The following is a 14,317-nucleotide window of genomic DNA, read 5'->3' on the forward strand; positions in this document are numbered from 1 at the left end:
TCCCTTTTTGACAGCTACATGAGACTCCATTCATCAAATGTACCCTGATAGAGTTAAACAAATCTTCATTGGTTAAGAGCTTTGCACTTTTTTCTTTGGATTATACTCAGATTGCAACACTATAATTCAAAGAAATATTTTCAGATAGCTTTATTTCTCAGAAGTAAGGAAGTGTTTCAGAAGAAAACTGGAAACCTTGGGGTTTAGTTCTGAATAGAAAATATTTCCTTGTAAAGCCGAGATTTGTATTGATCTTTGCTAATGAATTTCATTCTATCTTTTGGTTTAAGCAAGTATTTATAAAGGCTTTTTGTAGTCTGTGGACAGACTAAATGGAAGTGTTGATTCATTTCTCTAGTGTTGATTCATTTTGAAAACAAAATTTCAAATTTGTTTGTAGAAGAGACTTTGAACATCAGGTGTTAGTTCTAGGACCATCAGGAACTTCTAAACATGTTGAAAAAAGTAGAAAAAATTGCAAATAAACTTAATAATGATGTCAATGTAGTGAAAGGACATTGTCTGAAATTTAAAGTGGTATTATTTGCCTTGGTAACAAGGAATATGTATGAGATACGACTCTGCTGGTGACTGAGAAGACAGCAGAGTGACAGTATAATAGTTCACCTATCAGCCTCTTCTCTGCAAAGGATTAGCAAGTAGTTCATCTCAGAAAGAAACCTGTGCTTTCTGGATGTCACACCCCTTTCCAGTCCTCCATCCTTTCAGGACCTAACTGCTGATTCACTTTCGCTTGATCTTAGCCAAAAGACCTAGAGGCATTTGCACTTTGTATCTGTATGGAATGACGTATTGTAGACAGTACACATATGTGGATGCAGACAGTTAGCAGTTACTGACTTCTTAACCCTCATAATGTTTTCAAGATCCAGTTGTAGCACTGTATTAGTAGTTCATTCTCTGGATGACTGGATATTTCATTAAATGGGTAAACTACATATTGTTTATCTGTTTATCAAGTGATGGTCGTTTTAGTTATTTCTGCTCTTTGGCTTTACCAGTTACCCTGTGTTAAGATGTACAAATTGTTGTGTGGGCATAGTGCTTTCATTTTTCATGGTGTATACCTAGAGTATTTCTGTGTCTTACATTGGGTACTCTCTGTTTATAATTGTTATATCTTCTGATGGCTTATCATCATATAGTGTCATTCTCTACTGTTAATAACATTTTTGTGAGAGTCTTTGTCTGGTACAGTATTAGTATTTAGCCACTTCACCTTTCTTGTGGTTACTGTTTGCATGATACATTTTCCCCCATATTTGAATTTAGTTGTATGTCTGAATTTAGAATGTGTTTAATGTAACAACATATAGTTTGATTTTTTTTTAATAATGAGTATTTTTTTCTCCTGATGTTTTCAAGAATTTCTTTTATTATGAATATTGTTATTAGGATGTGTTTCTTCAAGGATATGTTTATATTGATCCCTATTAGTGTTAGAAAGTTTTCAGTCATTCTTTGGATACTTTTCCATTCCATTTTCTCTTTTCTCTCCTTCTGTATGTATGTTATACACACACACACACACACACACACACACACACACACATTTATGTGTTCAATGGTTGTTCAGTTTCTACCATTTCTTTTTTGTTGTATTCATATTGCATAATTACTATCACTCTGTCTTTAAGTTTTTCTTTTCTTTTCTTTTTTTTTTTTGTATCAGGGATAGAACTCATGACCTCACTCTTGCCAGGCAGGCGCGTAAGCCACTGATTTAAATCCCTGGCTAAGTTTTTGTTTCCTCTGTCAATCATATGTGTTTTTGTGGAACCCCTTAAGCTCCAGAATTTCCACTTGATTCCACCAACCACTCATGAATAGTTCAATTATTTAAATACAGATGACCAAAAATTGCATTTTTTGTTTATTTTTCATAAGATAACAGAGAATCTAAAAATGAGAATTTCATGAAATTTATTCAGTATGAGAATTGACTGGTTGAAGTAACATCTGCCCAAGGGACACTCTGGATAGTCAATACATAAAGGTGGGATGGGGACATAGCTTGGTGGCATATGTGCCTTGCAGGCACAAGCAAGGTTCTGAGTTATATTCTCAGTACCAAAGAACAAAACAAAACAAAAAGCCACAGTGCTTGGGGTAAATTGTTAAGTGTCACTTCCTTAAGAGATAATCTTTATTGACATTACCAGATGCCTTTCTTTACTTTGAAAATCATGGTTTATTACAGTCTTTTGAGCACATGTATGGTGACTACTTTGAAATCTTTTAAAATTTAATATCTGTTTACTTCACAGGCAGTTTTTGTTTGCTTTTCCTCCTAGCATAGAGCTCATACTTTGTGTGTGTGTGTGTGTGTGTGTGTGTGTGTGTGTGTGTGTGTGTGTTTTGTTGTTGTTGTTAGGAACTGGGTATTTTAAATAACATGTTGAAGCAACTCGATATGTTGCCCTCTCCCTGCAGAGCTTGTTATTATTTGGATATTATTTGTTTGGGGACTGGCCATGTTATTTTAGTGAGGTCTGTACCCTGTACGTCTTTGCTTTGCAGTGTTGATGCTGTGATGTTGTTCTTCTGGGGATGCAGCCATAGTCCTTTGAATGGCAGTGTGACCAGGCTCTCTTATTCTTTCCCTGTCCACACCTAGCATGCAGGTTGTAGGATGGTTGTTTTAGTGTTTTCAGTAATGCCCTACGGCATAAATTGCTGTGCAGATTAATCCAATGAACTACTTACAAAAGATAGACTACTTAGAAGAGATAGTTTGAGATAGATGGGAGTGCGGATAAAGGAGGAAGGGAAGGAAGAAGGTAAGGGGGTGGGGGGAGAGAAGTGGGGGTTGTGTCCCTCTCCAGTGTCCCTTTCCCACGTTAGAGAGAGAGAGAGAAACAGACAGACAGACCTTCTCCAGTATCCTTTCCCAGGCTAGTTAGAGAGAGACAGACACTAACTGACCCTCTCCACTGTCCCTGTCTCAGGTTAATTAGAGATAGATAGACAGATTGATCTCTTCTCTGTCCCTTTCCCATGCTAATTAGAGAGAGAGTCAGGCAGACTTTCTTCAGTGTCCATTCCCATGCTAATCAGAGGCAGAGAGACAGACCCTCTCCAGTGTTCCTTTCCAGTGGGGGGAGGGGGGAGAGGTGAGACCCTTACAGGTCCTGGTTTATCCTGGTAGACTTGTGCCTCTTGGCCATTTCAGTCAGCTGTTATATGGAAGAGAAGCAAAGATGTTCTCTGAAATTAAGAAAGTCTTGAGGTGTGTATCCAAGAGTAAGGAAAGGATGCTCATATAAAAGTTTGTGCATATGTTCATAGCAGCAGTATTCCTAGAAGGCCAAAAGTGGAATCCCAAATGTCTGTCAACTAGTGAATAAGCAGAATGAGTTATAACATACAAGAGAATTAATATTCGGCAATTTAAAAGAAATACTAATATATGCTATCATGTAGGAGAACCTTGAAAATGTGCTAAGTGGAAAGCCAGTCACAAGACTACTTGTTGTGAGATTGCTTTTATATGTAATTTTCAGCATGTGGTAATCCATATAGACAGAAAATAGATTCATGGCTGCCTATGGCTAGGTTGTGGGTATAGAAATGGAGTGTGGCTGTTAAATGGGTATAGTTTTTTTTGATGGGGAGATGAAAATGGTCTAAACATAGATTATAGTGATTGTTTTGTATATTGATGAATATAGTAAGGGTTGAATTCTGTACTCAAGGGAATTTTGTTATCTAAATTACACATCAAAGATACTAAAAAGAGAAATTTAGTCACTTTATTTTAAATTTTATGAGACATGTTTGTTTTCCATTAAAGTATTAATCATGCCAAACTTGCAGAGCTTTAATGATCGTCTAAGTTTTAAGAGTTTATACTGTATAATCCCAGTCAGAAGTCATGTGTATCTGTGGGCAGTGTATTGTGATCTGATGTAATTAATTAACTTTTTAGGAATCATACTAGTTTTTAATACCGTCTCATACATTGATAAATTGCTCTAGGTAGGTCATAGATTTATTGGTGGCTTTGACTTTTGTGATACTTTTATTTCTAGGTTTGTGAGTTTACAATTTCCGTGATTTCTTTCTTAATACTTTTTAAATTGTTTTTCAGAAATGCTAAAAATATTAATTTCTACATCAGAATCATAAATTAAGAAAGCTTAGCTTTGTTGAATGAATTATTTTTAATCCTACCCACATATTTTGGCATATTTAGGTCATGTGCTTATGTTTGCATTATTTTTTATCTTTCCTGATACCTAGCTTCTCCATGTATAATAAGAGAATGTTTGTTTCATTGGTGGTCCTCTTGTGCTAAATATTTATGATAGCTTGTCTCTGAATATGTTTTTTTATAAGGATATCTCAGTAGTACTTTTTTCTTTGTATTTTCAGGAAAAAAGGGATAGTAATATTTCCTCAAATTTCTTTTATTATCTTAGGTTTTCCAGAAGGTTAGGTTCTTTTTGCCCCAGTAAATTGTTTTCACAATAAAATTAGGCACAGATATCAAGGAAAAAATCTGTCTTAATACCTGGGATGTAAAATCTGTTGTTTTCCCATTTTTTTTGTGTGTGTTTTACTAAGTTGTAATACTTTAAAAACCATTTAAAAGTAACCTTCTTAAGAAAGGTTGCTTTAAAACGTTTTAAATATTCATGTGTAACTAACAAAAGCGTATTCTAAAACCTTTTTTAAGAAATTATAAAATCTGCTTAATTATCTAAAAAAAGAACATTAATAGCTATTATTCCCCAAATAGAATAGATTAAATAGACTTAAATATGAATAGTAGAATGAATTAATAAAATAAATAGATTAAATAGATTTAAATATGGTATAGAAACTTGTCATGTGATATATTGGATTATTCCCCCCTTCTTTTTCAGGAACTCTTGGTGTAATAACAGAAGCTACAATAAAAATCAGACCAACCCCTGAATACCAAAAGTATGGCTCGGTAGCTTTCCCTAATTTTGAACAAGGAGTAGCCTGTTTAAGAGAAATTGCAAAACAGGTAAAAGAAAAAAAAAAAAGAAAAAAGAAAAAAAAAGATGTACATTTTTATATTTTTAAAATTCTACTGCATAATTGTGATATGTTATGAGTAATCTTCGTATTTAGTTGTGCTATGTTTTTGTGTTTTTTACTCAGCTCTGTATGAAAAGATAGTATTGTAAAATCATCCCTTCAAGTGCAGTTACGATTTGTTCCAGTAATTGTATTATCATACCTATTTCTTGGTTTAAAGAGGGCTCTGTGATTTTAAACCAAGGTAAAGTATATACTTGGATTGATGGTCATTTGAAGGATTCTTTCACTGAGTGTTGTGTTCTTAAAGTGTTTTTGAATATTTCATAACTAACCGAAGTGTTATTTATCATAAATTCAGACATTTATTGAAATCAGAAGTAATGGCTCATTGTCATTTACCCCAGAGCTTAGCAATTAAATATAAATGATCAAACTTCACTATATATAGAATGTACGTCTAGACTCTACCTTGTTTTATGTAGGCTAATAAGTAATACAATGCAGTATAGCAGATAGAACAGTATATTTAGCTGTAAGCTAGAAAGAATTCCCATTTTTTTGTCCCTTATTTAAAATGTTACATTATTAAAGTTTTTAAAGAAACTAAATAATGCAGGTAATCTTATTCCTGTATTGTTTTGTGTATTAGCGTGGAATTGCTGTGTTTCTTTAGGAATTTGTTTACTGTTTGAGCTGATAGTTGTTTGAAGCATAATTCTTGTTGCAAGAATGAAGAGAATTTACTAAGCTCTTCTTGATTTTTAAACATTCCTAGATTTCTTTAGTACTTGTTATCCAACATGCTCAACTAGACTCTGTGGACAAAAGAGATTTTTTTTTTATTTTTATTTTTTTAAGACTAGTCAAGTGCAGTAGTGAGAAGGGGGGAAAGAGTAGAACAAGGAGTTCAATCTGTACTGACTGTGAACAATCGAGATAACTCACTACCTTCGGACCAGCCAACAAGAGATTTTTAATGTGATCCCTCTGAGTTACTTCTAGGCTGATAGGTAAGCAGGGTTGAAGTAAACACTAATGAAGCAAAGGAAAACTCTCTAGCAAGCAGCCCATATTATTGTGGCAGAGTCTTACTTCCCCCCATCCCAAGACAACCATTTTTAATGTTTATAGAAATTTAAAACCAAAAAAAGTGAGATTTACTTATATGTTTAGTATTTCTAATGCTCTTATTGTATATATTCAGTTTTACTTTTGTGTGTGTGTTTGGTTGTTTTGTTATTGTTGTTGTTGTTTGAGATAGCATCTCGCTATGTAGTTCAGGCTGGCCTTGAACTTAACTATGTAGCCCAGGGATCTAAACTCTTGGTGATCCTCCTGTGTCAATCTCCTAAGTGCTAGGATTACAGAGGTGTGCCACGATGCCCAGCTTCAGTTTTGCTTTCTGAAATGCTTATTCTATCTTACAATCTCCCGTTTCAAGAAGTTAGGTTTATAATCATCTAATTTAACAAATGAATTTTATAATTTTCAAGTAGCTTTAGTTATCAGATTGCTAGACTTGGCAAAGGTCCCTTAATCGCCTGTCTCCTGGGGTAGGGAAAGATTCAAAAGGATGTATGATCCTGATGTGAAGTGTTTTGGACGTGGTACTTTGGTTCTATTAATTTGGAAGTAAGTGGTAACAGTTGAAATCCTTTCATAAGATCTCCTAACTCACTAGAACTTTAGGGGACGTATAGTGACTGGGGAGTTATTGTAGTGAGTGCTACATCATGTTTGCTAGAATGATGGAGGGCAATAATATTTAAAGTAGAATTATTAAGTGAGGATATGGGAAGTAAGTTCTAGGAGTAAATAATACTTGTTATACTAAAATAATGTCTGAGCTCTGAGCAGTGACGTTCAAGTGTGCTGATACTTGTTCGTGAAATTTCCATCACTTAAAGACCAAGGAAACTATAGTAACATCAAATTTAAGATAGCCTCTAAATATTTGAATTAAAAAATTCATTTATAAAGCTTTATGGTTTTGCATGTGAATTAGTGTCTGGAAGAATGGGAACTAGAGTGTTTACCTAGCACGTTGGAGGGCCTGGTTTCAGTCTCCAAGACACACACACCCTCTCTGTCTCTCTCTCTCTCTCCAAACAAATAAAAACAAACCCTACACTGGATCTATATCTTGGAATAGCTAAAAGTATAAAAGTAACATTTGTTAGGAAGTTCCACCTTTGTTTACATTTTGTAAGAACAGTTTGGTTTTTTATATTTGTACTGGACAATTTCTAGGTGAATACTATGAATGAGAAAGCTTGCCTTACTTGATTAAAAATACAGATAGAGATACCTTACTCTCAAGTGTTGGTTTTATTCATGAAACAGTTGCTAAGAACAAGTTACTGTGCTTTGAGGATATCACATTATTTTGGGAACCTACATATTTTAACAGGCATGTAGAAAGGCACTAGTTTTAAATGAATGAAAGATTTTATACTGCTTTAGGGACATTTGCCTATTAGTTTAAGGAATGCACAAATCTTAATATGTCAAAAATAGGACACTATTTGTTCCTTTTCTTTATAACAGTGTTCCCAGGCCAAAAAAAAAGTGAAAAAATTAGCAGATTTTGGCATTAGTCTTTGTTCAATTTGGAATTTGGAATTTCAGCTGATAGCAGGAAAATTAGGACCCATTAAAATAGACAGTACATGGTTCATGCTTGTGCCAAATTCTTGATTGAGTAATGAGTTGGCTGCTTCTAATTCTTCACTGTCACTTCATAGCACTTCCATTTATGCAATATTTTCAGACTCAACTTGCTTTTGAAATGAGAAACAATTTTGGATGAGTGGCTTTTGGAAAGGAGCACATAACAAATAGCAAAGAGGGCTCCTATGTATTTTCATTACTATTCTTATTGAGGAAAATAAATTAAGCAACTTTTCACTGGCAGCAGGAGGATCCTAAGGTCTCCATCTGATCTTTGTCCATGTGAGGAATTGTCCTCATTCAGTACTTCACTGCCTTGTGAGGAGCTAGAAAGGAAGAGTTAGTGGAAGATTAATGTGATGGTTTCTCGTAAGTGGCAATCCAGTGTTACCTCCACTTTTCTCAGTAGATCGGTAAGTGATTTTTAAGGTTTCTCAGAACAAATTTTCTATTGTAGCTTCACAAGCTGGGAAAACATGCCGTTTTTAAAATCAGAGTATCAGTTTCAGAGACAGTGCTTTATTCCCTTTTATTGTTTATCTGGAAATGGCAGTGATGTCTTTACAAGGTTTGAAAGGAAAAGTGAATATTGAAATAAACTCACAAGCGGTTTTCAAAGTTCGTAAAGTTTTGTGTTTTGTTTTCAATAAAAATTTAATTAAGTTACGCCCTTGTGATATTGAGAGATGAGCGTGTGTTCTAGAAGGGCACAACTGTATATTTGGGATGGATAGTACTACTGTCGTTGTCTTACAAACTGTCTTTCTCAGTATCCAAACTAAGTTTTCAGAAATGTAGGTTAAAGGCTGCTTTTTCTCTCATTACCTTTTGACCTTTTCTACCTTCTGTAACATTTCCTGTTATCAGTTTTAGACTGTGAAGTATTTTTTTCTAGAGTATAATTTTGGATAGATCATGAATTGTTCAGGAAAACTTAATTTCTCCTTTAGAGATTCAAATAAATTGAAGTATTGTTCAACACATATGTTGTAAAATAATTAAAACTTACATTCAGCAGTAATTCTTGGGAATATTTGTTACATGTAGGAAACGGAATTGTCATTTTAAATTGTGTGTGTGTGAATGTATGATATTTTGCTCTTTGTAAAGCAGAGAATAACTCTAGGCAAATGCTTGGTTGATTGGATTCTTTACTATGTGATCCAGTAAAATAAGGACAATTATAGGATATGCTGGATACTAGAAGCCACTCAGAACAAATTATTTTAACTTTCTTAAGCTGAAAATTATCATTAGGAGACTAGCCTAACTGTTGGCTCTTCTGTAAACATAAAATAACCACACATATATTATTTTATTCTTTAAAAAAAATTACCTTTTAAAGAGAAAGTTACTGTTTACAGTATATACCTCTTGGCTATACGCTAGTAATCTTAAATATTATATGATTTTATCTGTTATATCAATTCAGATTAATAAGTTAGAGGAAGAATCTCTACATTCTAAGTTTTAATTTTCAGAAATCTGCATCAAAAGATTTTTCTTACCTTTTTGGAACTTTTGAAATAAATTAATGTTATCATCACCTCTTGAATGAGTTACTGTGGTCTTAATTTTATAAGCCACACAGTGCAGTGGGTAGTATGCAAGTTAAACAGACATGGTTCCTGCCTTCTAATAATCAGAAAAGTTAACCCCTATGATAGATTCTCTTGAAATTTTTTATAGAATTGCAATGAGTTTATTTTTGAAACAGTTCATTCTGATATGATATGAAATAAGTAGACTGAACTGAGCCTTTTGGCTCAGAAATTTGAGCTATTTCTAGATTCTATAGTTTGATTTACACTTGACCAAGCAAACCTTTTCAATTCAAAGATGACTCTTTAGCCATGATGCCAGAGATGTAGAACCATTCTCCATTTATACTTGTATAATTTAATCCTCAAGAACAGAGTAAATAGAAATCTTGCAGATATTGAAATGTGGGTTAATATTGAATTCCTTTTTCAATAACTAGCCGTGTGAGAAATATTTTCTCAAATAATGTATCTGATCTGAAGTACTGAGTTGTGATCTTTCTCTGGCAAATAAGAACTAAGGTGTGTGTTCTAGGAACACAAATTTCACAGAAATCTTTTGATGTGTTTCTTATAGGAACTGTTTTCTTTAATAAAGTAGTTGCTTTTTGAGTTAGTGCAGAGAATACAACTACTACTGAGTAAAAATAAGACTCATCAGAGTAGTTTTTATTTTTCAGATTATTATGTAAGTAAATTCCTAATTGTAGCATCCTTGAAAGGGTTAAGTGCCAGCAATTCGACTTAGTTTTATAGCCATAGTTTGAAGTCAATGTGGTTATTCTTTGTTCAATTAAGATAAAGATACTGATATTTCTTTATTAATCCATAAGTCTTTGAAACTTCTCATACTGTTTACTAACTAAAAAGTCAACTTATGGGCAAGTCAGATGACATGAGATATTCTAAAGTTTAGTAAGCAATTTTTATCAAAAGTTTGTCATTAGTCTATAAAAATTGGTTAAAATTTTCTCTCTCCTGTTAGTTATGGTCATCTACCAGCAGGGGTCACTTTAACTCAAGGACTTTTTTTACTTTTTTTGTCTATGGAATACAGTAGTCTTAGTCTAGTGTCCTGGAATAACATGGGAATGAATTTATAGCTCCAATTATTAGAATTTATGTACTTTCTAACCTTAAAAAGCAATGTGTGGAGTTTTTTCAACCCTACCCAATTAGTTTTAACATAATGGAAACAACCTCATCTTAACTCTAGGTATCATAACTCAGACTTCTAAGAATAGTAACATTATTTTATTTTAACCTTTTGATTATAGGAACTTCTGTTTAATTAGTTGCAATTATAACATTATTTCAGGCTCTAGACAAACTGTGTATTTAGGATGATGTACAATGGCTTATAAGTTGTCAGTTGCCAGAAGATCACAAAGTATTCTAGATGTTATTTTTCAATTTTATTGCTTTACTTAAAAGAACTTACTTATGACACAAATTGTTCGATTCTTTTTTTTTTTCTTGTACTGGAGATTGAACTCACAACCTCGTGCTTGCCAGTCAGGCACTTATGCTGCTGAGCTATATCCCTGGCATTATGATACAAATTGAAAGCTATTTATTAATGTCTGAAAAACCTGGCACTATTAGAACATGAAACTTTGAAGCTCTTGACTTGAATTTGACAATTTCAAAAAAGTCAATGTTAAAACACTTTTAATCTTGAAACCAAATTAGTTTAACCATTTTAAAACAGGCTTCTTACTAATATTTATCTCTCAGCATCAACTGTGCATCTCTATATAAGTAGTATATTGGATAAACAAGTGTATGTGACTAGTTTGTGAGATTCAGCTATCAAGTTAAAATCAAATTTTGTTTAACTGAATATTGGTGGCTGTGCAGTTCAGCAAGTTCAATGTTATTGTTCTAAATTTTTTAATTTAGAAATTCTAAATGTGCAGAATTTTTTTTTTTTGTCTTTTTTTCATTTTTATCGGTACCGGGGATCGAACTCAACTGCCTGCTTGAAGGCAGGTACTTATGCCGCTGAGCTAAATCCCCAATAAATGAAGATTTAATTATATTTTAATTGTTTTAAGGATTAAATGCCAGTAGAAACATTATACTAAATATAGTGTACTTTCCTCCCGTTTTCTCATACAAGTGTTTATGTTGGTTGTTTTTATTAGTAACACCTGCCTTTGATACAGGAGAAGTAGAATCTGGTTGGCAGTAGATGGAATTTATAAGCTGTTGGTAGGATTTTGAAAAATTGTTTTTCTAAAAATGAAAGGATGACTGTGAATTCTTTCATATTTTATTGATGTACTTAACCCAAACTGTATAAATATATATTATATGGCTATGTTATTTGTTTTATGAAGAAAGGAAACCTGGTATAATTAGGCTTCATAGATTTTATTAGAAGTTGATGTTCTTATTTTATTAAAAACATTCCAGATTTGTAGATGTAAAAAAAGTTTTCTTTTAGTATTTTGGAAGTGGGGAACATTTTTAGAAGCATTAAACTACAAAGATACTTTTATATCAATATTTGAAATTACTCAGGTGGTGAACTATTTTTTAACTATTATACTTTTAATAAGACTACAAAATACCAAGTCAGACAGTGGTTTTCAGGTAATTTTTGTTTCCCATGTGAATTTCAAGCTCTGTACAGTGTGTCCTAAATGATTCTTTTGGAGGTTGTGTTAGACAGTGGTATTCATCTTAGTACTTAGATACCGAGGTGTTAGTTTTATCTTTACTGTGGTGACAGTGAATAGACCTTGAACAAGTATTTTAACCTTACTGATTTCTGTGTTTTAATTAATAAAGGGTGGAATACCAGTTATGCTACCCTGATGGGGCTGTTTCCTTATTTGAAATAAAGACATAGGACAGGAGCTTGGAAACTATAGGATTCTTTAAAATGTGAAGTTATGAGACATATAATTACCTAATGCCATTTCTTAAGTCTTGGCAGTGGGACTTTTAAAAATGAATTGTCGTATCTTCAGAATCAAAGAAGAGTAAATAAATTGTTTAGCCTTCAAAATTAGAATCATATTTAGTCTTTTCATTGGGTGAAATAAAACTTGTATTTTTTGAGTTAAATATTCAGTTAAAAGCAAATGATAGTAAAATGTTTCAATGCATTTAAGATGTGTTTTTGAGGGAATCAAATTTGTGTTTATACAAATTTTATTGATAAATATGCCAAGATAAATGTTTTAAAAGTTTAATTTCAGTCAAACTTTTGTGGTCCAAAAGCAACCTCTTGTAAACTTCAACCATATCTAAACTCGCGTAGAAAATTAAAGTCATATTGAGGTTCAGCTTACTTACTTGAATTCTTTGGAAAAATTGTAGCTAACTTGATCCTTGCTATAGTTTGTTTAATAAAAAGAAGAAACTAAGATAGGAGAAAAGAGAAAGGATAGAAGGGAAAAGAAAAAAAGTGCAAGTTAGTTATACCATTAGTGTCACTTAGTTCACTGAATAGGAAAGGTTGTGCTAGTACTGATTGAAGTAATTTTTATGCCCGTATTTTGTACTTGAGTGACTAAAGATAATGATGTGTAATTTATTAACAATTGTTACTTTTTCATTATTTTGTTGTGAAAATTTGTTTTACCTTTTCTTCTTAATATTAATAAATAAAGTAATAAAAAATGTTTAGGATATTGGAACATTTTAGACTTCAGGTTTTTGGATTAGTAAGGTTCAATCTTTATTTGCTTTCCTCAGTTTTCTTTGCTTGCAACTTTTAGCAAGTGCCTAAATAAATAAATGTTGCAGTTTTTTATTTTCCAGGTAATTTATTCTTATAGTTTCATTGCTGTTTTCATGCAAGTAACCTTGAAAGAACTTAGAAATCTGGACACTCTCTGCATGCTTTTTCTATTTAAAATGGATTATGAGAAAGAATAAAAAGAAATACTGCTTGAATTGTCTGTAAAGACACTAAAGATAATTTTTCAAGTGCTTTTGGTACATAGAAATTTTCACCACCACTTCTTCATTTTAAATATGAGAATGTAATATAACATAGCTCATAAATGTTGTAATTCTTGGGGCACTAGTATGTGTAGAGGCTTCTCCTCACCATACATTTTATAGAAACACTGATGTTTCATTTGTCATGAAATTATATAGATTAAGATTCTTCAGTATAGGGACTGGAGCTTAGCTAGCGGCATAAGCACCTGCCTTGCAAGCAGGCGGTCGTGAGTTTGATCCCCGGTACCAATAAAAATGAAAAAGACAAAAAAAAAAAGATTCTTCAGTATATATTTAGGAACCAATTTCTTGATCTTTTAAATACAAAAGGAGACATTTATTTGTATTCTGCATGTCTAGGTTCTTATGGTATTTAATGAGTATCATAATCTTTTCTTTTTTTCAAACAGAGATGTGCTCCTGCATCTATTCGCCTCATGGACAACCAGCAGTTTCAGTTTGGTAAGTGTGGAGTAGTGATTTTAGAATCTTTTCATTTAGTACCAGACTTGCAAAGCTAGAAAGCAGAGCATCAAAGTTCTCACCTGTTGGGATGACTCCGTCCACGGAGGAGAGAGACACAGGTGATGAGCGCAGCAGCGCTGGAGACTGAGAGAGGCAGCTGCACCGTGTACCCTTAGTGAAGGAGGCTTTGTTCTGTTTGGTTTTGAAAATTAGCAGGTGGAGAGTTCAGAAAAGGCTTTTGAAGGAGGTTTATGCTTGAACTCAGTCTTAAAAGATGAGCTGGAGGTTTGCCAGAGATTGTATTTTCTTTTCTTTTTTGCAACCGAATGTATTTACTTCTCAGCAAAACTGAGAAGTTGTGAAGCTCAGTGGCATGTTGTAAGGTGCTTGAGAAGGGCTGTGTTCTTCAAATAGAGAGTAGGCAAAAGATGTTCCATGAGAGGAAGCTGAAGGGGCCATTTAGGGCTTTGCAATACAGAATTGGATTTTATCTTGTCAGCAGTAGGGTTTCTTTGTGGAGGGAATGAGATCAGTTAACTCTACAGTTTAGAAAGCTCATTCTGGCAGTATTTCTTAGGATGGATTAGAAGGATATAGACCTAGAAGAGATGATAGGGGGTGAGATAGTTTAAGAAGCAAATTTCCAA

General features: G+C 33.2%; 1 protein-coding gene across 3 annotated transcripts in view; it reads left to right on the forward strand.

Annotated features, from left to right (window-relative positions):
* Agps (alkylglycerone phosphate synthase) overlaps positions 1-14,317 on the forward strand; it is a 150,983-nt gene that overhangs the window by 95,213 nt on the left and 41,453 nt on the right. For all 3 annotated transcript variants that reach the window (XM_063259355.1, XM_013142442.3, XM_005007654.4), the window contains 2 exons: positions 4,890-5,017; positions 13,616-13,667. In XM_063259355.1, coding sequence (XP_063115425.1) covers positions 4,890-5,017; positions 13,616-13,667 — 180 coding nt within the window. The remainder of the gene's footprint in view (positions 1-4,889; positions 5,018-13,615; positions 13,668-14,317) is intronic.

Source organism: Cavia porcellus, unplaced genomic scaffold (genome assembly GCF_034190915.1).
Source record: "Cavia porcellus strain 051 isolate PalLab524CR breed Dunkin Hartley unplaced genomic scaffold, mCavPor4.1 scaffold_12, whole genome shotgun sequence".
Lineage (NCBI taxonomy): Eukaryota > Metazoa > Chordata > Mammalia > Rodentia > Caviidae > Cavia > Cavia porcellus.